Source organism: Oncorhynchus mykiss, chromosome 5, assembly GCF_013265735.2.
Source record: "Oncorhynchus mykiss isolate Arlee chromosome 5, USDA_OmykA_1.1, whole genome shotgun sequence".
Classification (NCBI taxonomy): domain Eukaryota; kingdom Metazoa; phylum Chordata; class Actinopteri; order Salmoniformes; family Salmonidae; genus Oncorhynchus; species Oncorhynchus mykiss.
This window is the reverse complement of record NC_048569.1, coordinates 30,832,391-30,859,574: the sequence shown is the minus strand read 5'-3', so window position 1 is coordinate 30,859,574 and position 27,184 is coordinate 30,832,391. Positions and strand designations below refer to the sequence as shown.

The 27,184-nt window shown below is 43.2% G+C and overlaps 2 protein-coding genes across 3 annotated transcripts in view; one reads left to right on the top strand and one right to left on the bottom strand.

Moving 5' to 3' along the window:
• Positions 1 to 4,033, top strand: part of LOC110523598 (astrotactin-2-like) — a 430,658-nt gene extending 426,625 nt beyond the window's left edge. Inside the window, exon 23 of the mRNA XM_036977273.1 lies at positions 880 to 4,033. Within this exon, the coding sequence (XP_036833168.1) occupies positions 880 to 1,117 (238 nt within the window). The 3' untranslated portion in view covers positions 1,118 to 4,033. The remainder of the gene's footprint in view (positions 1 to 879) is intronic.
• The window catches only part of LOC110522910 (pappalysin-1-like), a 113,745-nt gene continuing 90,537 nt past the window's right edge, over positions 3,977 to 27,184 (bottom strand). For both annotated transcript variants that reach the window (XM_036977271.1, XM_036977272.1), the window contains exons 20-22: positions 22,950 to 23,021; positions 19,297 to 19,395; positions 3,977 to 10,437 (exon numbers count right to left, since the gene is read on the bottom strand). In XM_036977271.1, the coding sequence (XP_036833166.1) occupies positions 10,333 to 10,437; positions 19,297 to 19,395; positions 22,950 to 23,021 (276 nt within the window). In that variant the 3' untranslated portion in view covers positions 3,977 to 10,332. The remainder of the gene's footprint in view (positions 10,438 to 19,296; positions 19,396 to 22,949; positions 23,022 to 27,184) is intronic.

Sequence of the window (27,184 nt, the reverse complement as noted above, 5' to 3'; positions counted from 1 at the left end):
TGTAAACTTTCATTCATAGGCTAGGTTGTAGCAATCTCATGATGGGTACAGGTAAAATGTGTGTATCATGTAGTAGCCTAAACCTATCGATGTAACATTTGAGCTGGGTGAATGGAATATGAATGACAGTCATCCACTATGCTGTAAAATAATCATCCTCCCTCATCTTAAACGGCACCAACCGCCACTGGTATGCACGTGTGTTTCCTTACAGCAGTTTGTCTGCCTGTCCTGTACATTTACCTGGTCTCTAACATACCCCCTTCTGGTGAGGAACATGAGTAGGCTGCCAACACAGATCAGAGACAGACCTCTCTTACTCTAGTCTGGAATTCAATCAAACCTACAAAAAGATACATAACACATGAATGAACCTGCTCATTTTCTAGATTGCTGTTGAACAAGGGGGCAAGGGTGAGGCATATTTATATACAATACTTCCGTTATTGGTCCATTTGCACAGATATTATTGATTTATTACCGTCACAGTACCCAACCTAACACACACACACACACACACACACACACACACACACACACACACACACACACACACACACACACACACACACACACACACACACACACACACACACACACACACATCACAGCGACCCTGGAGCAATTAGGGCTAAAGTACCTTGCTCAAGGGCACAATGGCAGTACATAGTATATAGGATGTTAAAGCCTCCAGTTGCCGGCCCTGATTCCACATTATTGGTCATTACTGGTAATGGCCATAGTTATTGTCCTGTTATTACCGATCAGTGAAGTGTACCAATATTTATATCACCATGAAAATAAATAAAGGAATGACAAAATGACAATGCTGCTGATGCTGACATTAATACTAATCATGACTGTGTTTCTCTCCCCTAGGAAAGCACATCTGATCCTGCGCAGAGTGGAGAGGATCAGCCGGTACTGCCGGGCCCTGCTCCACAGCGCATACATTCAGAGCCGCACAGACACCATGGCTTACGTGTTCTGTCGCAGCGAGGAGGTTCGGCCCACCAGCAAAGTGTGGCATGGCTCCCTGCATGAGACTCGCACCACCTGCATGGAGAAACTGATCTCAGTACAACGCAGCACATACGGCAACGCCAAGCTCCGATGAGACAAGCTGCCCGACGACACAATGACAGCCGCCTCCTCCTCGTTTCTGGTCTCTCCACTGACTGGTATTTTTCCAAATTAGGAGAGCCCTGAAACCTCAACCCCACTGGACATTGTTAGAACTACTGTCAAACACCCTCAAATGCTTTTTTGGAAAAAGTGCTAAGAACTGCTTGAAGAGGAAAGACGGTTTGGATGTACATGCCAGTGACTACCACTATCAACGAGGAGGAGCAATGTGAGCATGTAAATTATCATTCAACCCAGAGCAAATTGGTTGGCAAAAAAATACTGAATGTAATATTGCAGTTTCTCATGGTACTTCGACTGGAGGCGTACCAGGGAAACAAACAAACAAAAAAACAACTCCCTGTTCATCTCTCCTCTTGGCTGGAGAGATGTGAAAGAGAGCGATTAGATTTGATTTGATTCATTTGTAATACTTAAACATATCACCACTACAATAATGTCGTCTTTTTAATGCAGACAACATAGTGTTTATAATAAAGGCTACAGAGAAATCCTGTGTGACGGATTGTGATGTCATCAGCTGTACCGTACGGTGTGTGAGTTAACGCTTTGCAGCTAGAAAAGTCCTCAACCAGCAGTGTTTCATTTTTTGTTTGTTTGTTTATTGTTGTTTATCTCCTCAGATGTTGACAAAGGTGGAGAGCTCCTAAACCACAGGGAAAATCCATATTTAAAAAAAGAGTCCATTAATATGGTCAACTGGTGAATATAGATAAAGAAAAAGAAAACATTTTCATAGGAAAATATTCCAAATGACTTCAAGATTTTATGCTATATGTATGGATTGCAGAGTGATGGCAGGGGAATGGCAATGAATAACGAAACGCTATAAAGGAATCATGTTTAATCGTATGGATCTTGTAGGATCCCTTCCCTCAAGGAAACATTTACTTGACTTTCCATCTCTCAAGAGCCATGGACATAAAAATCCAACTCATTGTTTTTTTGTATTGATTATCATTTCACGTTATATCAATTGTAATAGTAAATTATTATATTGTAAATATGAAATTGTAAATAACATATGTATTATTATGTGGCTTTAATTGTCTTTTTTCGAGAGAATGTGAAATATTAAATACTATATATCACAAGCATCTGCATTCTTTTGGACAAGGAGAAAGTAGCTCTGTTTAACCAATTGATTCACATCTGCGGTATAGGCTATACCACACTCCATGGGTTGGAGAGAAATTTAAAGATTATGATGAACTCAACACCTGCATTGTCATATGGAATTATTGAAAAACAACAGCTGCAAATGAATGGGAACTTGTATGTAATGTCCCTCAGGATTACCTGGGAATACTTTCCTACATCATCTACCCCTTCACTCTGCTTACGGTAGGTAAGTAACAACCTGTAGTGATGTTTTTTTTCCACCATCAATAGTGGACCTCGAACAAAATATTTACATTAATTTCCACGGGGGAAATAAGTCCCTGTGGCAATGAGCAGGTATATGGTATGACTAATGCCAGTTAATAACATTACTGAAGGTATCCCTCTCTCTCTCGTTCTCTCTCGGGAAACATTCTCTTTTTCCATCTCCTCTACACAAACTATTCCTTCACTCAGGTCCAGTCTCTTTCCACTCATGCAACATTAACTGTGCTTTAAAACACAGTAGACTAATGTTCATTCTCACAAATTAGGCCATTCACGTCTCTGGGGTGCCAGGAGCAGCGCTCAGGTTTCCATGTCAAGGAATCAATGAGGGCCTTACATTTGGATTCGTACTTCATTACTACTGTTTTGATAGTAGCTTTGACATTTTCATGTCCATAAAATCAAAGTGAGTATAGCCAGGTGAGTAGCACTTCAATGCACTTTCAAGTAAACATCAAGGGGTCGGACAATACAGGGTTTGTAGTATTATCTACAGGGAATTGGCTATGTAAAGTCATCTGTACTATTGGACAAAGGGCTCTATTCAATCCGCATCGCGGAAGTTCAGCTTTACAGCGTGATTGAAATGTAAAGGCAATGCTCCTGCTTTAGTGGAGACTGCGTTCGCGGTAAAAGCTGAATATGTCGGCTCAATCAGAAATGACCTTTTACATTTCTATCCTGGAATCTGTAACGCTTCAGCTTTACAGATTAAATAGAGCCCAAAGTTATCATGAGCCATGTTAAGCAAAAAAGTCAGGTTATATGTAGAAATGGGGCATTCTATTTTAAAGGACAAAGAATTGACAACACTTCCTTGGCTTACATCCACTTAACCAGTGTTTTATTTCTACATAATACATGACAGGGAAATGGACATGATACTCATCATGAATGAGGATCCATCCTTATGAAAATATAGCACACATCATTAGAGCCCTGCTTACCATGTTCCAGAGCACCGGAAATATAATAGCAACAGTGAAAAAAGCAAAGAATATGAGGAAACATCTGCTGAAACAAAAGTCTGATGTGTTATATGTGCCTGAAAAACGGTGTACTGTGAATGGACCTAACAGAGTGGGTGCTGCAAGCGAGGGAAGGTGAGAGAGAGAGCGAGGGGTGCTGATGGGTACCTTTACAGTGTTTTCAGTTCAAACTCTAAGGCAAGGGAGGAAAGAGTAAGCAAACATCTGTGGTGTAGAGGAAGGAGTAAGGATATGTAAGTTGTTTTTTGGTTGGTGCCAGTCAGTCTGAGGGTGAGTTCAACGGGAATGGTGTTCACTGTTAGAATCATTCAAGTCTGATAATAAGAATATGTTGTAACATGTTAAATATTCTATTCAAATGAATGCTTTGCTCTTGTTTTGTTTGTTTTCACACTCTAAAAAGAAGGAACATTTTGGTAATTTATTTTCAACTGACTGCTCCGAGACCCACAAACTGACCACATGATGCTTTATTCATCTTGACAACAAATAAATTAAGTTTGATTTCATATAAGACTGTTTTATAGACAATTGACAACAGTGTTTGTGTAGAGCCTTTATGAATGAATAACTGCTGATGACAAGTGTTGTGAAGCATTATGGGTATTGTATTTTTTCCCCAGAATGGCTGCGGATCCGACTTTTCTTGACCTTTCTTTCCGAGCTCTAAAGGTCCTGAAGCTTCTGCGCATGTACGGGATTCTCTCATTTACTCAGCAGTCTCTGCTCTACTCGTAGAGCATAGGCTACTCTGGAGAATGGTGCTTGTTTAATAAAGTTAGATTAAAGTTGTCTGCAAAATCGCATAATGAGAGTATTCTATAGAACATAACTAAATTTAATAGGATGTGGGCTTATAACGTGACTGTAAGACAAAACCACTAAATATCTTATGAAATTTTAGGATGATTGTGTGAATGGTCGCATGTTTCTCTCATGGGTCCAAAACAAAACAGCGCACGCCACTAGGCAAAATACACAGGTAGGCTATGCTACAGTGTGTTAACTCCATCTGCTCTAACATTCACTCACTGTACATCATTCAAAACAACACTGTAGGCTACTTCCAACACTGTATAACTCAAGATCTAAACGCATATCCCCATGAAACGGATTAAGATCGAATGTTTGGTTTGAAGATACTGTATGGATGTTTCTCCAGTAAAACGTATCATTAAATATTGACAGTGAGAAATATGAAAGGCTGGAGACAACAAAAATGTGTGTCTAAAGTAGAGGTATAGAAATGTGTTTTTTTTTTTTGTCTTACAGTGTAATGTTATCCTATGCTATTATATTCGGTTCTGTTGAATACTATCATTATGTGATCTTGCAGACATTGATTCAGCTTTGTTTCACTTTATTAAATGAGAGTAGCCTGTAGTCTATGAGTAAAGCGGAAACTGTGGGAAGTAGTAAATCCTGCACATGCGCAGAAGTTTAGGGAACTTTAGAGCTCAGGAAGAAAGGTCCAGAAAAGTTGGATTCGCAGCCACTGCCTATTTCTTTCCGGTGGTACTTCAATGGTACACATTGCACAATGTATCTTCCTTAAATTCTCTGATATAAATCCAAGAGCTACCCCAAACAGATAATACAAGGTTTTGCAAATACAATCATCATAGAATAAAATTATTTACATCTTAAAATATTTTTGCTGAACAATCGGGTACGAAACATTGCAATAATACCACTAGATATCCACATAATATGTATATACTCAATTTGATACTTTCCCACATACAAAGGACCATTCATTTTTTTATTACTGAATGTGGGAATGAGAAACAAACACAAGTGGACCATTCTTTAACCAGGAGCCTGTGAAAGGTACTTGATGAGTGAAGTTTAGAAAACAACAATAAGAACATCATGGCACATCAGTGTGTTCTCCACAACTGTCTGTCCACAAACTCAAGGGCTACAGCCAGCCACCTCTAGGCTACCACTGTCTCCATTGCTTCCCATGGGTTATGGTGTGATGCCACAGGGACTGAAAGGATATCACTTTTAGCAGAGCAAGGTAACGCCACAGAAACCCAACTGTTTTTAACCAAAACCCAGGCTACGCATGGCTGGTATGTAGCTAGTTTGGATTTGAGAGAATCACCTCCCATCCACAATAAGATGGACTATATGAAGTTGTCTATGGAAAGACATTGAAGCGGACTCTGCCATGCATTTCAAATACTCCTATGGTCTGAGAGTGAAGGGAAGGGCATGTCCCTCAGCCTGCTGCACTAGGGCTCATATCTTAGGTAGTCTTCCTATCCTCCCTCCTCCCTGGTCTTCCATGCGGCCCACCTTACCACCGCAACATGACCGTGACAGTGACGGATGGCCCGGCGTGTCAGGAGGGGAGTCCCTCAGAGAACACCCGCCACCTCCAGGAGAAAGTCTGACTCATCGGCCTCGGCCTGCTGCCAGTCAGCGCTGGCCCAGGGGCAGCTCTGTGTGTACACAGTTTTCACACCTGGACAAATACCCAGGCCGCCAGGAAAAGCAGCCCACCTTCACCTATCCCATTCTATCCCCTGCTCTACACCCTCTCCCTCACCCCACCTGGGGCACATCCGGCTGCCTGATTACTCCTCCCCCCCTCCTCATCCTCTGCAGCTCCCTGCCTGCCTACCACTGGTTGTTCTGAATGGCTGTGTATTTTCTGTCCTCACGGTAGCCCTCAGAGTTGATTGAGTATGGATCTAACCACTTCAACATGATATAGGTTCTCTCTTCAGAGCAAACATCGGATTACATTTGAAAAGTTCATGAATTAACAAAATAAAAATGACAGTACATTCTGGATTTGTAATGTAGAAATAAAAAAACACACATACTTGTGCACTGCACTCAGTTACATAAACATGTGGTAAATCCTCATTGGACAAGAGTAGTGCCCAATGAGACAACCAAGGAGACAACAACCTTGACCAAAGCTATTTGACGACGACATTGGGACAGAAATAAAATGACAACAGTTTTTAACTCACAACCAATATGTCTGTTTATAAGAGCAATGCAAAAAATAATTTACATGAACATTAAATATAACTTAAAAAAGTATAACACTCTTAATAAATAGTTTTACTATTTACACCATTGCTAAAAATGAGACGCAAAAATGACTAATTTACCAAAATATAGAAGCAGCAAACATTACAGGCATGAGGTACAGCGAAGAGATCCTGTGGTGGCTTACAGTAGAGGTGATGTTTTCGTATTCAAACTTCATTTCATAACATCCTGGCTTTATGGCTTAGGAACAGTACCTTGTCCAATACAGAGAGCACATCAGAAAACGAACGTGTCCAGGTTGTGTCCAGGTTGACACACAGGCAGTCACATTCTGTAGAGACTCTCATATCCCTCTCTCCGAGAGTCACCGTTTCTGGTCTCCAGACTTTTTAATAACATCGATGAGGATGACGACACAAGACAAAGAGAGGAGCTGTAGATGAGTGAACGAAAGGGTGATGAACAAGATGACTAGTCATCAGCCTGTAATGTTTGTCCAGTTTGAGGATGAAGGGAGGGTCCAATGGCAAGATAACCCTTGGGGAATTCCATGGATGGATTTTCAGAAATCCTATGTGAGTGTTAGCAGGTGATGATGATCCACAGTACTGTTGGCTTTGTGTAGTGAATGCTGTTGAATCTCTCCCTACTGGTAATATCTCTAATGAAAGCAGCAGTATAGGGAGTATTATTACATACCATTTGATAATATCAACATAATACAGTTAATTTTACCAAGGATATATACCGTATAAAGTGTTAAATGCACAATTGTCGAGGCTGATGTAGGCTTTTTGATGATGAATGTAGTGTCCAGACAGTTGCGTTACTCAGGTTTTCAAAGTCTGAAAGATCTCCAACTTTCGAGAGTTCATTTTTTTTGGTAGTTTCTTCATTTAGTTATCCATTCTCCTTGACGCTCCATGGTTACCATGACACAATTTGCAACAAATACATAAGATGGTGGATTACACAAACCATGGAGCGAAAATAAAATGTTTGTCCCCTAACCAGGAGGAACACAAAATACGTAAATGCTTACATATCATGTATAATATTTCAAAATGTGTACATCTGACTTTTTGATATTTGAACCTACATTAACAAAAAAGTCCCAGGTTAAATAGCCTTGATACAATAATATCTTTATCATATGATAATGGATACGAAATCTGAGAAAGCCTACGATGAATGTACAAATCATATTTGTCACTGGCTTCCTACTGGGCATGATAATATCAGGTGCAAAGCTAGTGGGAATACAAGACACTAATCACAGGAAAGCTAATAGTAATATCGTAGGAGTCCAATGACCAAAAACATCACACACTTTATCAAATCACCTTTCTGACAATAGCAGCTTCTAAACGGTTTGAATTATATATTTTTCTTCTTAAATGGCAACTAAAAAGTGCAGTAACTGAGGTCAATAATACAAATACTGATTAACTAAGACAACATTTTGTAAAAAATAAAATAGAAATTAGAAAAATTAAAACAAGAACAATTTTACGTTTTTTTTTCTCACGTAAAAAGCAGTATTACACTGAAAATGTTATAGTTACATTGTACATTTGACGTTGTAATTTCTCCCTACTTTCCTATGTGACGTGGTATTGTCCTATTATCTCTCTAACCAGTCTGTATCTATGAAGACCTGTGATTGGTCAGAACGGTGTACGGGAATATTCTGGAATGCCTTATAGCAGCCTAGGGTGATGAGTCAGAGGGACCATTCCATTGGTCCATACCAGATGAGAGAGTTTACGAGGGGTATGTAGTTCTTGGTTGTATAGAGTTTTAAACCAGATAGCCCAGCGATGGATGAATCATGAAGCAGCAACTTGTGGACCTTATGCCAAGCAGCCTTCATCACCATATGTTGATGGGCGTTTCGTTAAAGGGCAATGAAAGGAGATGAGTAAGTTCAGAGCACAGAATAGCAGCCATACGTCTATTGAAGTAAAGGTGGTTGTGTGGTTGATGGAGGGGACACGATCAAATGTCACAATACTGACAAAGTGCCAGAGATGGCACCTTCAGCACGAATTGCTGCAGAGGTAAGAAAAGGCCAAACTGGGCTACTCAACACATGCAGTCTGTCAAGCCATTGGGCTCAAGAGAAGCCAAGACAATAGTGTCCTGGGAATATAGTGTACTTCTACTACTCCTGCACCAAAGGCTACTTGTTGACAATGAATACATCCAGATGCCATCTATACTAAAATGAGGAAAGCCTCCTATTTGTTTTTATGTGTATGTTCTATTGAACTATGCCTATTGGAATCAAGGCTATGCTATGCTGCTGAAAACAGTTTGAGGGTGTAGTTGTGAATAAACATAGACTACATTCAAGAGGTTATAACTGTGTTATCAATTACATTCTTGAAGTCATTTTAAATTCAGTAATATGTGTTGGATTTTGTATTGCGTCAACATTGCTTTTGGTGTAAGATTGGATACATTTCCGGTGTATTCTCCGATAGGTTATTTGTCTATGAAGACTTACTGGACTGCAGAAACAAAGGACAGAGAAATGGAAATGTGAGGTGTTATGTTTTTCGAGGATATTTCAACTGCATTGTTTCCCTACTAACTCTTTGCAATGTTGCAGGAGTTTTTATTCTAGGTTTTAGGTTGAGTGTACTGTACACGCAGAAACAAGTGTCCACTAATGGAAGGTGTTCGGAGGTAAGCGGTACGGCAGACGGGGCTGACTCCGTCCAACCTCACTGGGTAGTAATAGTCTGCAGAGCTGGTCATATGGCAAAGTAGCAGCAAACATACCAGCAGCAGCCACGCTGACACAACTGGCTTATTTTGTTGCAGCCCTATATAACCGCTTTTAAGTTCATAAGTACAATACCTCTTTCCCACATTCACTTGTTCCTGTGGCATTGTAATATGTCTTAATTTCCTGTTATATGTTAGATATATTGAGTTAGACCTCTCTGGTTAGAATCTCTTTACCAATATGGCCGCCTACATCCCCATCAACGCCTATTCTTTCCCATTTCACATCTGCATAAGAGCAAAGATTCTAAACCTGTGATTTCTGAAGAACAAGAAAATGCATTTCCACCGAGAGAAGGCAGAGGGCACAAACTGTCAGCCTGATCCCTGTGCTGTGCTGGCTCCAGGAACACATACCAGCTCTGGAGTAATACAACATGAGGGTACATCAAGTGTGTTCATGCTATAAGTTATTTTGGCAATAGCTCTTCTGCCTATCATTCAGTGCCACCATTGATGACTTCAGCATACCCAAAAAATAAAAGATTCCACATGATATGGATAACGTTTCTCACTCTGTTTCTTTTTTCCTTTGGTCTAAAAGGAAATAATGAGATTGTACAGCAATGTCTTTGAAATGGACACAGAAGCTGACACAAAACTGAAAAAAGGCATGCTATCCAGGCTTGGTTTGTTTAGCTTTTTTTGTTAATTTTTCATATCCTTCATTCAAAAACCTTTCGGTATTTTTGTTTTCTTTTTTTTCTCTTGCTGTAGAAGTTTTGGTGGTTGGTGAATTTGCAGGTTTGTTCCTTTCTTTGAGAAATGGGTTTTCCATTATAGCCTCTCTAGTATGGTCTGTTCATCTAGGTCTTTCCCAATGTGGAGAAGGAGGAGACAGGCGTATGTTAGGGGGGTGCAGTATGGGTGGAGAGGTACTCCTGTAAAGCAGCATGTGGAGGATTTGAGGGAAAAGGGGGAGGGCTGGTCTCCCTCGGTCTGGGTGTGGGTAGTTTTGGGGCGAGGGTTCAGGAATCCGGTGGGGGGCGAGGAGGGAGGGTCACCCCAGGGAGTGGACGTGCTCGTCTTTCCTCTTCTCTGGAGCGTTGGGGTCTCGGCAGGCACAGTCTTCCCGTATGTCACAGGACATGGGGAACGGGATCACCTGGAGGGGAGACACAGAAACACATACAATGAAACATCTAAAAACAAAGCTTGCTGTAGGATTCAGTCTGTATTCCATTTCTCAGGGGTTCCAACACAATCAGGAGGACTGTGGCAGTGTAAGGGCTGATACAGTCCTAAACAGCCTATTAACAACAGTGGTAATAGTGTCCGATGCCTCGCCGTCGACACCACTAGCGGGAAACGCCGCATGACAAACAACACAAGGCAACTGCTGCCAGCCAATCCCATCGCGCCATATAGAGGAGTACTACGAGTGTTGTGAAGTGTCAACTCTCCAAGAAGTGGTGAGTGCCCATAAGCACATTCAAAATAGCCCCGGCGTATCATTGGCCGCCGCTGTGTAGCGTTTGACGTCACAGGCGCTTGTCGGCGGTGCGTCAACAGCACCAGCTGCTGCTGTGTTGCTTCTCCAAGGGCCTGCTTCAGCTGTTTGGGTACACACAATGCATCCCTAGTCACTCGAAACTAACTACACATGTGGCTCCAGCGAGTGCCTGGAGGATTCAGACCAGAGTATATCTGTATTCTTCCCCCCGTGGCTTATTGGACGGATTTGGGTCTGCTGCTTGTATTTCGTTGTCCTATTAGTGGCTTTGACAGAAGGGCCAGAGCAGTGACGCTAGATAAACACTGGCCACCGCAACAAATAAAACAGCAACGGGGTAACAAATAAACCGAGTCATTAAGAATTATTAGGCCTAATAGCTAGCACAATTAGGAAGGCTGTTGGCCGGTATGGGACTTCAGACTTCAGCAGTCAGTGTCTCATCTTCCTATTATCTGAAAGTGGAATTGTTTGTTGTTACGGCAACATACAACGGAACCCTGATTACGGTAATAACCTCACTGAGTCATGGGCCAACACAATTAGCTAGTTCATTGGCTAGTAAGAGAAGATACAGTACAGTACAGCAAATGGGTAAGATTCCTCAGATCCCTAAAGAGTCAAGACTTTCCCCTATGGCCTCCAATGCTATGGTAAGCATTGATGGTATATACTGTACAGTACAGTGCCCCCAATGGCCCTCGGACTCAGGCCTCCAGGGCCATTGGGGGCATGGGGTTTGTAGAGTGGACATCGGGGGCCCTGGGGCTGACAGAGGGAGAGTGCACCAGTGGCTGAGGCACGATGACGCAGGTCCGTCTTTGAAACGGGGTATTAAACCAAGTTGTTTGTGAGAGGGATTTCCTAATGGGCGAGGGTTGGGCGGCCAGCGCCAGGCTCTTCTGAGAAAACGGGCTCTCCATGTGACGACTTTACAAGCGCAGGCCGGACACACTTCAGAAACAGCTGTCAATCGCATGAACAGCGTTTCCTCTGTGCCTCTTTAGAGCCAGGCATGGGGCAAAAAACACCCTGCTCCAATTCTTCCTTCTTTTCCCCCTCCTCTCTGTGCTCTCTTGCGTTCCTGCTGTCTATTTCACACTTTCACTCTGTCTCTCTCTCTCCCTTCGGTCTCCTCCTCTTGCTGTCAGTCTAGCCCCCTTCTCTTTCTACAATCTCTCCATTCCACCCAATCCCTCTCTCCCATAATCCTAACCCTATACCCTTTCCTCCCTCCCTCTTCCCTCTCACTCTGTGTGTTTATCTCTCTATCTGGTTGAGAGAGATGGTGGGTGGTAAATTTGGCATGGTTTCCTGTGACCTTGACCTCCAGGGTGGCTGGATCAGCTGCCACATCTGGCCCTGATCGGGGCTCTCCGAGGGTGGCTGGGAACGGGGTGGCGGCAGGGGCCGAGTGGGGGCCAGGAGCCCTGTTGAAGTCCCAGGGCCAGAGAAAGGAGGACAGCCACAGCAACATGAAAGCCCCTATGAAGGAGCAGGCATGTCAGAGCCCCTGACCCCCAGATCCAGAAACAGGCCACAATCACGCCAGGCCCCAGGTATGTGCGTGTCAGTCTGTGCTCAGTGGAGGAAAGTGTGTCTGGGGCTGGGGGAGGACTACTCTCCAGCCAGCCACACACACACACACACACAACCAACCCTGTTGGGTAACATCCTACTACTTTTCTACAGGTCAAGGTATCCATGGTATCCATGATTGAGGAGGTCACTGACATATTTTATGCATTAAATTCATTAAATAAAAACTGAATATAATACGTGTCATGATAGAAGCTACATTCTCATCCACATGGAAAAAGAGAATCCCACATCTGGAATCAAGCTTGGTTTTTGTTTTTGGTATTTAAACACATTGAGTGTAATGATATGGAAAAGATCCCTTCTCTCATTAATATTCACATAACATCGGCTCATATGAACACAGGCAAGCAGATAAAACAAACCAGAACTAATTGTGTTATTCCAATGAGAACCACTGGTGATCACTCTCCACTGCACACCAGATACATGTTGTTATAACAACAAACACAGGAGAGAGGGAGAGAGAGGGGGAGAAATGGTAAGGGAGAAATTATGCATGGAAGAGGGATAGAGTGGGAGAGAGAGCACTAAAGACAGAGAGGGAGAGACAAAGCGAGAACAGGAAAGAGAGAAAGAGGGAGAGAGAAAGAAAGAAAAAGTTCCAGAGAGAAAGGAGGGCAGGTTTTGACTTTGCTAGCGCCTGGCACTCGACGTGAGCAAACAGCCGAGGCTCCTAAACCTGCGGGAAGCGTGTTTCCCCTGGAGAGTTACTACCTTTACTCAGTTGTGGAGAAACCCCATCCTCCCCCATCCTCGCACCTCCCAGACGCTTGTTTTGTTCAACAACCCCCTCCATCCTCCACTCCTACACTGACATGGTGCCTACTCTCCCCCATTCCCGGTCTGTACCATACCTCCTCTCCCCCTTAAAGCCCAGGATTAAAGGAAACTATTTGGAAGGCATGAGCTGCTCGTTTAAGGATTGGGTTTTATTGCCGTAAACATTGCGTGGCAGGGCAGACATACGTTGATAATTAAGCCTTTTTTTTTTTAAGGCAGGTACGAAACCAACACTTAATGCTTGCTGACCAGAACTCTCTAGCGCTGCTCCACTGCTGGGCCCTGGTCCCCCACCACTGCTTTTCTCCCCTTAATTGACTTGGCATGGGGACCAGAAGTCAAACTTGGTTGCCCTCAGATATTTAAAAATAAGAGCTGTTGATGCAGTGCACTCTCTACATGCAATTAGCCAATATACGCTGTGACCGCGGTGGAACTGAATGGGCCATGATGGGGCTAGATGGGCCACGATGGAGCTGGATGCCCAAAGACTTGAGAGCACAAGACAGTTCAGTCAAAGACACTTCAGGGATGCTCAGAGCTTCCATTGAGAATCAAACGGAAAGCAGTCTATTGGTTCTGAGAACCGGTTCACAGTAGAACAGCCCAGGAAGTTGTGTTCTGCAATCATAACATTTCCAAGAATGATCAGTTTCAAGGTTACAAGGGATGCAGAGTAAGAGGCAATAGTTGTACCTTGTGTATTTGCAGCCTAGCCCCGAACAAGGTGGGTCACAGAGGAATGGCCATGGAAGCCTGGCCTTTTTTTTTTCAATCCAGGTGCCTCATCGGGTGTGAAAAGATAATCCCCAAGGCAACAAACAGGATATATCTGCTACTCTCCACACCTCCAAGGTCATTGATTCAATCATTACTGCTTGATATAAACTGAACAACATTGATAGGGATGCAGGGATGCAGCCTCCAGCACCAGAACACTGTGCTAATTGGTTGAACTCCTGATCTGAGAAGGTAAAAAAAAACAGAAAATGTACGAAAAGCAAAAAAAAGACTTGAAAAACAAGTTGTTGTATTGCTGATTTGACTATCTCAGTTTATTCCCGTTTTGTAAAGGTGTGCTGTGCCAGTCTAAATGGGTGTTTGTGTAGAAATGTAGCAGAGTGACAAAAAAAATGTGGTTCATTTTCGCTGAACAAACCTCACCTGGCCTGACATATTTATTTAGCTGATTTTTTTCTCTCTTTAAATTGGTGTACCAACATTTTCTTTAAACTTCAAAAGGTATGTCTGTTTGAAGTTTCTCCCTGGTGGAACTTGCAGAAGTTAGAGTTAGATGTAAACACAGCAACAGTCAGTAGTAGTGATGTCTAGAGAAAAACACGGGCTGCAAAGTGCATGTTTGGGAGAGGAGCAAAGTGCCCTGCCTCAGTAAATAAACCAATGGAAAGGAAGAGTTCTGTGACACTGGAAAAAGACAAAGAGACATAATGCCACAGGGAAAACAAGAGCATATTATGGAAGACTATGGGTCATGGAGGGAAAGGTGTAGGCGTGGGGTGGGGGAGCTTCCAAAAGTTCACTTAAGTCATCAAATTGGCCCAGTCCACAATACCAAAAACAAACAGCGACATTATGAACGTGGAGGGGCGAGGAAGGGTTGACATGCCTGGTGAATTTCATTTCCCAATATGTATTTTTTCTATGGGGTTCTGGAAGAAACGTAACAAGCCCGGCCAGGCAGGCAGCCTCAGTCATACTCCGTAGCCCCCCCCCCCCCCCCCCCCCCCCCCCCCTTCCCTCCCCTCCTCCCCCCTTGCCTGCCAACAGCTTGCAGTCATTAGGGGGATCCTGTGGTGACCTTACGTGCAGCCTGCCTCGCACCTTCAAAGTCCCCGAGAGGAATAATACACCGCAAGTCATCCAGAACTCCTTAATACGCAAATCTCCAGGAGAAAGAAAGAAGTAGGGAAAGAAAAAGAGTGGAGATAAGGAACAAAAACAAACATGGGGTGGCGGGGAGGTACTTCAGCCTCCCCCTTCTCTTCTCTTTCATTTATCGCGCTCACACGAAAGAACAGGAAAAAAATGGGGGAAATAAAGCTGTGAAGGTTTTGCCTGGAGGAGGAGAGGAGGAGAGGAGGATGAGAGGAGAGGAGGAGAGGAGGAGAGGAGGAGGAGAAGGAGAGGAGGAGGAGAAGGAGAGGAGGAGAGGAGGAGAGGAGGAGGAGAAGGAAAAGAGTAGTGGAGGAGAGGATGGGGTGTTCTGATGTTATCTCTGGTATCTCCGGCTGGCAGGGCTGTGTCACAACCCTGCCTAGGATTCCAGCTGAGTCACTCCCCCCACAGGCACAACAAGTTGTGGCAGTGCATGATACTGTGTGTCACTGTGCGTGTGTGGTTACAAGAGAGCCTTTCTGGGGACTCTCCCTATGGCCACAGTGTGGGCTGCCAGACTCCACAGTACCATGCTCACTCTCACTCTCTGTGTGTGGTGTTCCCCTCACAGCAGTGCAGACCATGGCGGTAATAAACCATGCTGTAAGGTGGGATACCCAAAGCAATAACAAAGAAAAGGTTGTTTGGAGAGATGGGGGTGCTGGTGGTTTCCGTTGACCTCTGACAAAGGCAGACCAGCACAACAATCCCAGCTAGCTCACTAAGTACTACAAACACCCTTTCCTGACCTTATGGGGTTTATAAGTCACTTGATCAAATAATGTCCCTCCACTAACCTTATAATTGTCTAAACAGTTGATAATGTGTAGCCCTCTCTCCCGCCAAAGATTGTGTATACCAAGACTACAGCCTATATTCCCAGCCCCTTGTTACACTGGTGTTCTACATCTAGACTACAGCCTATATACCCCCCCCCCCCCCCCCAGCTCCTGCAAGGACTGGTCCCAAAATGTTATTTTAGGTGTATGTAGCAGCTCACTTTGCATTCCCTGTCCCAGCAATTTTCCCACCGCTAGTAAACATCAAAATGTGCAAAAATAGCCTAAGAAATAGGTTAAAATACCAGAGATGCTCATGTGGCCCATTATATTAGGCTATCAGTATTATTCAGCTACATCAGCCAAATTGTAGACGTGGTTTGAAAAAAGAATATAGTTGGAACAAAAGATAGTTGAATTGACAATTAATTGACAGTTAACCTTTTTCCATAACTTTAAGGAGCGCAACAATCTGCGAGCAATATTGAGTTATCAATATTGATTTACAGTCAATGTCTGAGTCTAAACTAAACCCTATCATAGCCGTACTTCTCCTCCCATATAGCCTAGTCTACAGGCTATTTAATTAGGACCACACATACTGTATGTTGCAGCACACATAGAGGTGCATGTGATCTCGCACGCCCAACACAAGAGAGGTATGCTACTGAATTTGAAGCAGCATCATCCTATGAGAGTTTGAGAATAGTGTGACAATGAGGTGCTTTAATACATCAGATAACACACACACATACAAAACAAAAAGACAACCTTTCAAAAATAATCTGCGGGACAAAAACATATTTTCATCCCAAAGTGGTCTGTCTGACCGCCACTCCCTCCCACAGCATGGAAAATGCCAACCGTGCTGCAATGCTCTGTAGGGGCCCGCATGTCCCACGGGACACCCGCGGGAATGCAGCTCTCTAGATGGAATCTCTGCCTGTGGCTGAAACAACAACACTGACTTCCCACAAGCAGGAAAACAGTGTGTGACTGACTGACTGTGTCTGTGTGGCACCAGTGAGTGGGCAGAATAGATGGAGACTGTCGTAAAAAAGAGGTCTGAGTTACTTTGTCATTGTCGTGTTGTTTTGTTTGGGGCTGGGATGATCAGACAGAGATGAGGGTCAGGGTGAGCTCTGCCTCACATGAAAAACAACCACATCTAGAAGGCAAAAACAACAACAGCCAGCTACACTTCTACACACTTATCAAAACAACAATACAGTCCACATGCATGAAACACTATTTAGGTCTGGACTGTTTTCACAGAGTCAGATGAGGCATTAAAAGGTGTCTTTGAGCAGTCTTTATACTGAATTCAGATGCCACATGTTCTACATTCATGGATGAGTTCCTCATACATTCTCGATAAGAAATGTGAAGATTTTCAATGGACTACTGTTTGATGCCTCTCCCAGCTGTCAGACCCATTTCTCCTCCGTATATTTCCTTCTCATGTCTTCAACTCAGGTAACCTCTTTCGCCATTCTCTCCTGGCAGCCGATAAATCAAATTATGATCGGTTATTTCAGAGCAATTTTCTCTATCTTTCCCAAATCCTAACCATTTCCAGGGAAGTCACTTTTGAAATACCAGCTGAAGTGTTTGCTTCAACAGCTGCCAGGCTGAATGCCTGGGAGTAGCGCATGGCTTTGGGGCTTGAGCCCAGGTGATCCTCTTATCATTGCAGCTCAGCGGAAATGGCCGACGTTCAGAGACACGCGCTCCCAGAGATGGGCCTTCTCCTCTGCCTGTCTGTCTGTCTGGTGTCTGTCTGGTGTCTGTCTGGTGTCTGATATCCAAAGACACCAACCACCAAAGTGGCCAATATTATGCAGCTAACAATTGTTGGTAGGAGTTGTATTTTTGTTTATCACAGTGGCTACATCGCACACTGTGACAGTGTCTTTCTACCCTCAATTATGGACTTAAGACTCTAAAAACCCTCTAAAACCCCCTATTCCTGTGCTAATACGCAACAGATGAGTGAAGGACAAAAACAAAGCCTGTTTCTATGGGGCAACATGTCTGAACATACAGTAGTACATGACTGACTTGAATGAAAGGAAACGGACAGAAAACATTCCTGTAAGAATGATGGAACATCAGCCAAGTAGGCTACAGCATGAGACTGGTGACTGGCATACCACTACTGCTCTGTTAACAGATACCAGACACATTCGTTAACAGATACCAGACACATTCGTTATCAGATACATACCAGTCAGTCCATGCCTACTGCTGGTTTTCCATATCTAGAGACAGAGAGTTTGTGAAAGACAACTTGTTCCTGGTGGTGCTGAACAGCTTCTTACTGGGAGCCCTGGCCCGTCAATGGGCCAAAGCAGCCAGTCAACAAACAGCAGTCTTTTGGAACACAGCATGGGTGGGTCCAACAAAGACGATGCAACCGCCTCTGGCTTGATCCTGGGTTTTGGCTCTTAGTTTTTGACTTACAAATGACTTTTTATTTTACCAGGTAGGCTACACAACAGAAGCCAAGAACCGTCTCCTTATTACAACAGGTACAGAGAGAGTGGAATAGGCAAATGTGGAGCCTGAGAGGAATGGGATGGGTGGAACAGTGGGAAACATAGAACAGTGAGGATAAAACATTGATGAACCCTAATACCGTGGAAAGCTGACGTTAAAATAGCGAGGGGGGAACAGTGAAGGTGGAACGGAAGCAATCACACACGTTCTGATTGGACCCTGGTGAGAGGGGACACATGCGCCCGCCTCCCAGCAGGAAATGAAGAGACTCCGGATCCAGCCAGACAGACAGACACACATGCTACAGTAAAAACCCAGCCAGATACACAGAGGAACAGAAGGAGCCAGAGAAACAGATAATAGTACAGACTCAGGCAGAGGAACTATGATAGACTTCTAACCCAGCCAGAAAGCCAGACACAGCCTGGGGAAAAGACCACAATACACACAGCAAGCTAGAGAAACACAGAGTGTACAGAACAGCTGTGTATTGTTCACATAGCGGAAGAGGCCCTTATCTGGATCATAGAGAGAGGTGGCAAAGGACAACCATGAGCACCAACTGGTGGAGTAAAAACCCTCAACCCCTAAAGCTGGGCAACTGAGCAATGTCAATGTGCAACAGACAAGGCTTTATGTAGCTTATCTTCAAAAGGTCAAGTTCAAAAATACATGGCAGCAAACACAAGTTCACAACTGATTTCAAATAACTCTCAGTAGCCACAGTGCTACACACAGTGAACTTTGTTTAGGAGAAGAAACATATCTTATACTAACATAACTCTTTTCTTAACTTAACTCAACTCTTATCTTAACTCTTATCCTAGCATAACTCTTATCCTAACATAACTCTTATCCTAACTTAACTCCTATCTTAACTCAAGTTCAAAAGGCAGATAAAAAGAAGACATTGTCTTGATACGGTTTAGTGAATCCAGGTCCAGATGTAACTCACCTTCTTGGTCTTGACGGTGGAGTGGCAGCAGTCCCCTCCGTCGTAGTTACAGAAGGCTCTGTTGTTGACCGAGTCACAGTAATTGTCTCCCATGAAGGGCTGTGACAGACAGAGACAGCAACAAACAAGAGGAGGCAATAAGAGACAGGACGTCATCAACAACCTATACAGTGTACTGCACTTACACATATGGACAACATAGAGAGGAATAATCCACTGATTCCCTCTGATTTATTTGTGTTTGATTATCCCACTTAAGTGCTCTATATTAGTTTAAGTTTGATTTTGTTAATATTGTATTCACGGCTGACAACTTTTGAAGAAAGCATGGAGTGAGATTTGCTATGTGAATTTCATTGCCCCCTGGCACAACCCTTACACCCTGACTACACCGCTCGCGCAAGTTGCAAAATAAATGTAGGAATCTATGTTATTCAATTATTACACCCACACTGCTCACCCGGGTCAGCGAGCGTCTGCGTTGCCAAGGGCTAAAATAGAAGTCATTCCTATTTCTGACGCAGATCGCGCTGCAAGTCCTGCCTCTCCCATCTCCTTATTGGTTTATAGAAGCAGGTACCCATGTGCCATCTCCTCATTGGTTATACACACGTAGGTGATTGAAAGACAAACTGTTGCCGGTTGTCGTGGTAATACTATGAAGGTTTAGATGCCAATCACCATATAAGTTAAATGATGAAAAAGTCTGGAAGGAGGAGAGATGACTAGAAACGATTCGGTTGACTGTTTTTATGTGTGGATTAATTGACGGAGTAGAGGACCTTGTGCATTTCAGGTAAACTAATGTTTATATCCCAGGACAAATTAGCTAGCAACAGCAAGCTAGCAAAATAGGACAAATTAGCTAGCAAGTGCAAGCTAACTAGCTAAATTGCCATAAATGTGTAATGCTTTTCGACCTGTCCCCAAATTAATGTCATTGGTTCAGATTTGTTTTGATATTTTAACCTGCGTGTCGTGATCGAATTTGGTGTAAGGGGAAAAATACATGTATGCGCGATGGAGCACGATGGCGCACGATGGTGCATGCACGCAGCCGGTTTGGGTTCGGTGTTAGACAGAACATCTTAGTTTTAAAGCTAATTTGCTGCAATTCTACGTATTTTGACATGGCTTAGGCGCATGACCATTAAAACCACAGGTCAGGTGTATTCAGGATGCTTTGAACAATAAATTAACACTCAAAATTCAATTACTTTGTTACTTTCAGAGGGGGATGGAATTTAAAGTAAAATGTTTATATTAATTATTCATGGCAGTGGGTGATTACAGACTGCTTTCAAGGTAAGGAAACAAACATTTTGTAATTTGGGTAAAGTATCTCTTTAAAATAGGTCTGGAAGAAAATCCTGCTTGCTCTCCAGGAGGGTTGGCCTCCTCTGAAGTGCTGGGTGTTTGAAAATGTTCTTGTTAAAACAGTTAATTTCTCTAAATCACCCAACATTTGAGAAAAATCAAATGAATATCAACATTCAGGTGGTTTATGGCCACTAGTTGAAGATCCTTGCCATCATCTTACATCCATAGAAAATACGTCGTGTTTATGAGTTGTGAGTCCCCCTACCATCTCTGCCTAGCATGGGCACAATACTAAAATATCAACAATTATATTTGATTCCTGGAGAATTGAATATCCATTGCTTATTTGTATATCTTATTCAAAATTCTCCATGAATGGTTGTAAAAACGCATATCCTCATATAACACATTTTCAAAACCACAAGTTAGGCATACCAGATTTTAAATATGTGATTAAATTGTCAAAATTGGGAAGAAGTGGAAAAATAAAAAAATAATGGGGAATAACTGTAGTGTTCTTGCTGACAAGCACAGTAATTACCCCTATATTTTGTTATATATTGTTACGAATGAGAATTGTTCCACTGATCAGACTAAATAAACAATAAAATCTCCTGAAGACAAGATGAAGTAAAGTTGCCCCTACATCCTAACCAAATTAGTTTTCTATTTATTGTCTCCCTCTAGAATACACTTTTGGGCTCAAAATCTGTTTGACAAAATGAACCCCTTTTGACCCAAAATAAAAGAATAGTTACAAATTAGGACACCCCCGCAAAAACTAAACTTAAGAACAGGAAGGATAGAAGTAGCACACATAGAACAGATCTACCACTACTTAGACTTGCTGTTAATGAGAAGAATGACAGAATATAACTCACATTTCTATGTGAATTTATATGGGTCGCCCAAAAAGTTACATATTGCAGCTTTAAACTTGTAAACTTGTTTTGTCCCCATCTCACCCAGTGCCATTTCTTGAGGTTGTGTGCTGAATTTGCTGATTAATCTGGTGCATAATTTACACTTGTGACACAATGTGACTGTTTAAGCTGTGAGAGGTCCAGACATGTAAATCAATGTGAGGACACCATAAACTATGAGGCTAAGAAACACTCCAATCATGTGATTTATGAGGGTAGCCCCCCTTCCTTGGTTATCCAATTGGCTTAACTGTGTGAATGATGACATCATCCTTTTACCAACACTGAGCAGAAGGGGAATACTTGCTTTACCACAATCAAATTTAAATACATAGCTTATCACAGTCAAATCTAAATATATATTTTGCCCGAGGAAAGAACATGTTTTGTTAACATATCTGAACTGAAAATATTGGCATACTACAATATCAGCTACATAGGGTGTGTAGACAAAGTATTAAAGCTATAGCCCAGTCTCAATTCTTTCCTACTTCTCTTCTCTAGCAGAGGGATTCTCTGAAACAGATCCAGGTCCCCATGTGGGTAAAGTGTTTCATTTCGGAGACGACGTGAATCAAACCCGCCTCTAATTGCCTTCCACTGACAACCGTCTCCGCTTGTGCCGGTATCCACGGTAACTGACGTCACAGGAGCAGCACATCTCCCCGGAGAGAACAATTAGCTACACATGCTCTGAAACAATGTTATATTACAACCATCTCCCGAATGAGCTCGCCTGATGTAAAAAGGCATGTCTCTCTGATAGCTAGCTGTCCAGCTAGCTAGCTACCCGGCTGGGATTGTATTTAGGGCAGTCTGTTCAGAAGTGTGTGTGTCTGTGTGTGTGTGGGTATATCTGTGTCTGTATCTGTGTGAGTGCTAGTCAGTTCCAGGTAAGAGCCAGTAATGGCTGCCAACTCTTTCAAACATGACCAGGCCTGATCTCGCTTATCTGTCCAGCTCCATTTGAAACAACTGACTGAGTGTTGGATTTTGACAGCTCCCGCCGAGCTAGTGTCTGCACAAACTCCATGGGGAGTAGAACAACTTGAAAAAAGCAACATATCTGGAAACTGAAGGTGATGTCTGATCTGATGACATGTTAGAAAATATCAGGATAGGTTACAAACTACATAAAGAAGCCCTTGTTATCTGAGCACTTAATCGTGTGTATATATTCTGTTACAGTGTTTATACTCCCCACACACATCTCCTCATCACCACCGGCCTCCATGATGCATGCCATGTCCTCTTACCTCACTTCCTCTCATGCAGTTCAAGCCCTTACCTCACATCCTATCACACAGATGAGCCCCCCCCCCCCCCCCCCCCCCCCATATCTTCTATCTCAAGTGAATCCTTTATCTCATAGATAAACTCTATCCTCAGAAAGCTCATAGAAGTTCTTACCTCACATCCTTTGATGCAGTGGAGCACCTCTGGGTGTGGATACCACTTCAGTCCCATTGTACACACTACATTCTGTAAGGAGACAAAAGGAAAACAGTCAAAAGTGGTTCAGACACTCAAAATATCTCTACTGTATATGGATGAAATGTCAATCTGTGAGCGATGGAATAAGATATACTGATTCAAATATAAATGACAGGTTGGAGATATAGTTGTAAGGATGGACATTGTAGCCATAGTAGTGTTAGTAGTACTAGTAATGATGGTGGGAAAAGCATTTTTCCTGCTTTCAGTATTAGATTGTGGAGTGAAAGTATATGTGGAACGGCATGCTGTTGCCGGCTGCTGTGAATGCATCATTGTGTCGTCTTTCCCCAAAACCCACACAAACATAAACAAGGAGTCATATGGCAAGACTAGGCTGCACACACAGTCTCCACCAGCCAACGTTGACAGAAACACTGGCACAGAACTTTCTCTCTCTTTCTTCCAATGCCAGACTCAGGTCATAACCTTGGTCCTACAACTAACTGATTCATATCTCTCCATACAATATAAGGCGATATTGATGTTGTCAATGGTTCGCAGGGGGCGTTAACAAATATAAACTTGTCATGAAGCTAGAGAGGAGGATATAGTCCGCGTCTGATGATGGTCGGTTGGCTCTTTGAAGTCTGCCACCTCTGCGCCTTGTTTCAACAGATCCGACTCGCAGTGACGTCTGATCCCAACCACAAGCACATTACACTCCTAGCTGATTCACTTGCACAAAGGTGAGTTCCGACAAGTGTTTCTACAGGTCAAATACCTTGAAATACCTTACAATGAGATGTTTTTACCAAAGCGACTGAAGCTGACTAGACCTATCCTGCTTTAACCACGTCATGCCTCCACCTCATTCCAAGGTTCCTAGCTTACCTAAATCAAACAGCTTTTGTTGTAAATCATTATTTTTTTCTCCCTCTCTTGCCACGCTATGTGTGCCTGTTTGGATAACGCTTACTGCATTCCCTTTGATCTCGGACGCGTAATGTGGACGGGTAAATCTTCTCTCCTTGGTTTGTGAAAAGGAGGTTAGGGTGCCAACCCTCTAGTGGAACGACCATGTTCCTGATTAACAGTTGTTCACCTTAACGCACTCCACATTCAGGAGGAGGAAAGTCCATGGTGTTTTTCCATTTGAATGGATGCATGAGTGTCTCCAGTGGTGGAGAAGCCTGCGTTTGATTGATTACCACAGATTGCTGAATAAATCTACTTGACATTATATAACTTGATCCTTATATATAAAGGTGCTCTTTCATACCAGGGCACCGGCCCCGGGAGATTGCATGTATGAAACGTGTTCTCAAATATTTCCACAGTATGTGTGGAATCTGCACTGTTATTTTCATTGTCTGCTCTCATTGGGATTAATGGAGGAAAAAGGGGGCTTCTGAGGTGATTTGAATGTAGTGAGTGTGTGTGTGTGTGTGTGTGTGTGTGTGTGTGTGTGTGTGTGTGTGTGTGTGTGTGTGTGTGTGTGTGTTTGTGTGTGTGTGTGTGTGTGTGTGTGTGTGTGCACGCAGGCTGGGAGAGCGTATACAAGACTGTGTCTGTGTGAAACGGGTGAGACCTGAGAGGGTTTTCAGGGGAACATGATGCCCCCAGACGAAGGAGATCCTGTACATGCAGTGAGGCAAAAGCAACCCGGTGCGGACTGGATCAAAAGTGCCATCCACAGCAAAGGACTGACTGACCTCCGCCGCAGCGCTATTTCCCAGCCCTGCTGCGTCCCAATAACACACGAGTTGAAGCGCTTTTTTGCTGCTGCAAACTAGGGTATTTTTCATTTCAGTGCCGTCAGCAAATCAATGGCAGAAAAAATAAGAAGGGAGAGAGGGCAGAGAGAGAGAGGGATCGAGAGAGAGAAAGAACAACAGAGCATCTGAGGACAGCTGGGTACTGGGTAGCAGCACACTCCTTTCCCAGCATGCCTTAGTGAAGTGAGTGAGCTCACTGAGGGGTTGGGTGGGGTGGGTCAAATAGCCTCCCACAGTTAGGATGACCACAATGAGTGGTTCAACTTTGGTAAATGTACAGCTGCAAAGTGGAGGAGTGGGGGCTAGAGAGTCTTAGTTTAAAAACGTTTCGCTGCTGTTTTTGCCTAGTTAAATCAAATAAAATGTTCACTAAGATGAAGTCCTCCGCAAACTTGCTCGGCCGTAAATCAACAGAATTCACGATTGTGGCTTTGCCTTACACCTCCGAGCACAGGATCTTCGCCCCCAGCACCTGCCCCAGAGGCACTGATATCCAACCAAAATAGATCCTTATTTGCACAGTGAGGTCATGTCCCTAATAAATATTATTCACAAAAAATGACAAATTCTAAAGGTAGCAGTGTCATTTCTGCTGAGGCAGGGAAGCGTGCTACAGAGAGTGAGCGAGAGGAGGAGAATGGTAGCCTAAGTGGGTCAAACCCCACAACGAATGCGTCGGAAGGGTGATACATCACTATTATTGATGAAGAGGCCAAACCCCCTGGCTCAGCACATATGGAAATGCAAAGTGGATTTTTTGCCTGGGTTCTTCTTGAACATGTGGAACACTAAAGAAACGGATGCATTTTTTTGTTGTGAATCTAGAGTAGAGTGATGGAGCTTTTAAGGTAAAATGTTATGAGAATAATACCATAGAATCTAATCATGGGTTAGTAGTGATTTAATCATCAACATATTTGATGGTTCTCTATGCAAATATACTGTACTTATCATAATCAGTCTACTATTGAGTTCTCGTGATATTGTGGGTGGTATGGATCACATTTGGTAAGTATCACTCATCTGAGAACACTTATAGGCCAGGATTCAATCATTTGCAGATACCAGGGTGGATTTCTAGATAGCGCTTCAGAAGTGTGTTCGACTTGCACAGTAGCGTTTCCCAGATGGAACAGGTTGAGTTGACACTTTAATTTAGAAACTGGACATCCCGTGGCGTGAGCCGTCAGCCCTTAAGGCAAACCTTACCGAGTAGTCATCCGCTGCACGCAACCAGATTGACAAAGTTTACCTCCTTTTTGTCTAGGGGGGGGGGGTCCTATCCTTGTCTGGTAGCCAAAGAGGTGGAACAGGTTGCATAGGAATTCACATGCATCGATTGACATGGGCCGGCACAGAGGCACAAGCTGCTGAGCACACTAGAACAGCCTATTGATTTCTCCTCATCCAACGCCTGTGGAACATCTCGATGCCCCATTAATCCTGTCTCCCTTTCCCCCTCTTGCCTCGTTCCAGACTAATATTATCCCAGTGAATAAATCATATCAATTACACAAATCAATTACAAACAGATCATTTTATTTTCCCCGTACCGCCACAAATGGCTGACTCGGCGCGACTTGCAATGAAAACAAAACACCACCAGAAAAAAACAGTGTTCTCAGTCCTAACTCCCAAGGCCCTCATTGGCTAGCCTAGCCCCTAGCCCCTAGCCCCTAGCCCTATTTAAGGTCCATCCAACTGCAGCTAAAAACCTTAAAAACAGCTTTTAACTGTAATTTAATAATTAGGTCCCATTGACTTAAATCGAGTTCAATTAAGTGAGGAAGCGGTGGAATTATCTGACAAACACATTTAGATACAGCGATATGATGGTACTTATCGTTGTGTATTTCATTACTCTCCATGTGAATTGTGCCCCCCAGGGGGATAATGTTTACACAACGTTCACAGTACGCTTCTGTAAACTGCCTTCCGCCCTTATTTCCTCATCACAACCACCAATTTAAGCAATCAGGGAAGAATCAATACAATATCCCTGTCAAATATATCTAAATCAAACTATTAGCGTTTCTAATGGTGTCATTTCTAAAATGATAGTGATTACTGACGACACGGTGCTTTTGAACTTTTACGACTTGGCCTCAGTGCTGGCTGTGGTTCACATGAGTTCAGAGATGACTGGCTGGGATCTGCCTGTGTTCTTCCAAGCTGCGGTGGTTATTGTGTTGATTGGGACATGCCTTCCTGTGCTGGTAATAGACAGGTAATTGAATGTAAACGGGGTATACTCTAGTGGGTGGTGCTGGACTACGCCGAGTGTGGGAGCACAACACTTCATGTCCCAGAGTGCACTGCAACTTGTTTTCTTTGAGTGTACTCTCACAAGGGGTTCCTCTTATATTGATCTCCCGTTCTGTCTTTCTCTGTCTCTTTCTATCCCTCCCTCTACCTGTCTGTTCCTACCAGTAT